Consider the following 2346-nt stretch of genomic DNA (forward strand, 5'->3'; position numbering starts at 1 on the left):
GGGGGGCACGGAAGCATTCTGCATCCCTGTCAGGGGTGGGTGGTGCTGGGTAACCCCTCCCCGGGGCTGGCAGAGCGGCTGGCAGGAGGAAAAAGGGGGGGGCGGCCGATCCCCCCATGCAGCGGCGGTGGCCTCATTTCTTCAGCTGATGCTATTTTTGGGCTAAGCTGGAAGCCGACAGCTCACGGGGGGCGGCGAGATGCGAACCCCACTGCCCCTCCCCACCCCTGCACTCCCGCAGCTGTCAGGTCACCTCGCAGCCGCTGGAGCGATGCGTCGCCAGCCGCCATGCAGCAGCCCGCGCACGCACACGTCCGCAGCATCCACGCACACAGCCGGCACATGGGGGGCCCCAGAGCCTGCCCGGGGCAGTTGGGGACCCTCGGGGTCCCTCCCACGAGGCTGAGGAGCAGCCGAGGGGCTCCCCACCAAGCCTGGGGGCGTGACAGTGGCTGGGGGGGTCTCACCTTCAGGTCTGCAGGGAACTCTTCCTTCTTCACCAGCCCAGTGGCCGCCGCGATGTTGCCCGCGCCCGAGAAGGCTGCTTCACCCAGCTGGGACGCCTGCTCCTTGGCTTTCTCAGCCACTGCAAGAGGCGGGGGTGCCCATCAGTGCCCCCCTCCCCATACCAGGGAGGGGTGCTCAGCCATGGCTCCATGCCCTGCATCACATGGTGGGGGGGTGCTGGTGGGGGGGCTCTGGGCAGGATCAGGCCCTCCTTGCCTCCCTGACCAGGAGCTGGGGAGGGGAGGGGGCCGGGACGCTGCTCTGCAGCTGGGCAGGGAGTGTGAGCAGCCGCCGCAAATCCTTCGTTGCGGGCCCTGTTATATAAGAGGCTTTAGCCGGGTGACATCAGCCCCTCAATTAGCCTCTGATCTCGTTAGACATATTCTTGGGGCCGGAGGGGTACCGCGGCAAGGAGCTGGAGGAGACTGTACCTGAGGTGACGCCTTGCACCACACCTTGGGTTTTACTCCCTGGGGGAAGAAAGAGACAGAGTTGGGGTTAGAGAGGCCAGCGGCTAGGCTCTGCCATGTGCCATGCCCAGGAACCTGGCAGGGCTCTGGGAGCTGGGGCTGCATCCTGCCCACACCCCAGGGCAGCCAGGGCACTGCCCAGCTCCCCGCAAGGCTCCTCTGGTCCCTGCAGGAGCCCGGGCTGCGGTGGCACAAGGCCACTGCTGTGTGCCAGGCAGGACAGAGACCCCGGGGTCCAGTGCCATGCTGGGGCACGGTCAGGCAGGGTGAATGTCGGCTGGGCCACCAAGCAGAGCAGGAGCTGGGATCCATACCCAGAACTGGTGCAAACATGGCACAGGAAGCCCCACAGCCAAGTGGCCCAGGGCTGGGTGCTGCCGCTGGCCATGCCACCCTGCCAGGCACCCTTCAGGCAGCGTGACTGCCCGCAGATTCCAGGACATCCCCCAGGATGGGAGCAGGGTGTCTGAAATGGGGGCAAAGTCAGGGTCTGGGCAGCTCCTGTGGGATGGGGCTTCGAGGCACTCCTTGAGCTGCTGGACCCCCGTTCCAGGGCACGCACCCCTGGACAGGGGTAGGGGTCCAGGGCAGGCACCCACTACCGCCCAGAGGAACAGCTCTGGGGCCTCAGCCCTCCTCAGAGCTAGTGCCCCCCGGAGCGGGACGGAGCCCCAGCCCTGTGCCCTCCTTCCCGCTGCGGGCAGGGGCGGCCTCAGCTCCCCCCACCCTGAGCAGCCCACCACCACAGCCGGGCACACTGCCTGCCCAGGAGCTGCCTGCTCCCTGCCTACGAGGTCTTCTAGGACTTGGCCCGAATGGACCCCGGCCCCGAGGGGCAGCACGGAGGGACCCGCCAGCCGCCGGCTGGGTGCTGGAGAGATGCTGGCAGAGCCGGTGGCGTGGGATGCGCTCCAGGACACGGCCTCTCCGGGAGGACAAACGTGTCCCCAGTCCCTCTGCTCCGAGCCGGGCACATCCCAGCACGGGGGTCACCACCTCCATCCTTCCCCAGAGCATCCTCGGCGAGGAGCCACGGGGGCTGCAGGGGGGCCGGTCCCCGGGGGTCCCACCCACTCAGCGTGGGGACCAGCCTCGACCCTGCCACTGCCCGCGGGGCCCCATCCTCCTGCCTGCACATGCCCTGCGGGTAGGGGCTGGGCAGAGCACTGCGGGCACCGGCCCTCTGCCCCCGGGCACCCCGCCGGCAGGGTGGTCGGGGCGCGTAAGGGGAGGGGGGGTGCTGGGGAGCGGGTCCGGGGACGGGTCGAGGGGGAGCAGGGGGTTGGGTTGGAGGACGCAAGGGCAAAGGCAGGAGCGGGCAAGGGCAGGCAGAGGGGGCATGCAGGGGACGGGCAGGGATTAGCCGGGG

At 69.1% G+C, this 2346-nt stretch overlaps 1 protein-coding gene across 1 annotated transcript in view; it reads right to left on the reverse strand.

Moving 5' to 3' along the window:
• The window catches only part of SNCB (synuclein beta), a 3431-nt gene extending 1452 nt beyond the window's left edge, over positions 1-1979 (reverse strand). The window contains exons 1-3 of the mRNA XM_026858519.1: positions 1769-1979; positions 939-977; positions 468-586 (exon numbers count right to left, since the gene is read on the reverse strand). Of these exons, the coding sequence (XP_026714320.1) occupies positions 468-586; positions 939-977; positions 1769-1979 (369 nt within the window). The remainder of the gene's footprint in view (positions 1-467; positions 587-938; positions 978-1768) is intronic.
• Positions 1980-2346: the final 367 nt, after the last annotated feature.

This window comes from Athene cunicularia, assembly GCF_003259725.1.
Source record: "Athene cunicularia isolate RWA chromosome 13 unlocalized genomic scaffold, athCun1 chr13_part1, whole genome shotgun sequence".
Taxonomy (NCBI): Eukaryota; Metazoa; Chordata; class Aves; order Strigiformes; family Strigidae; genus Athene; species Athene cunicularia.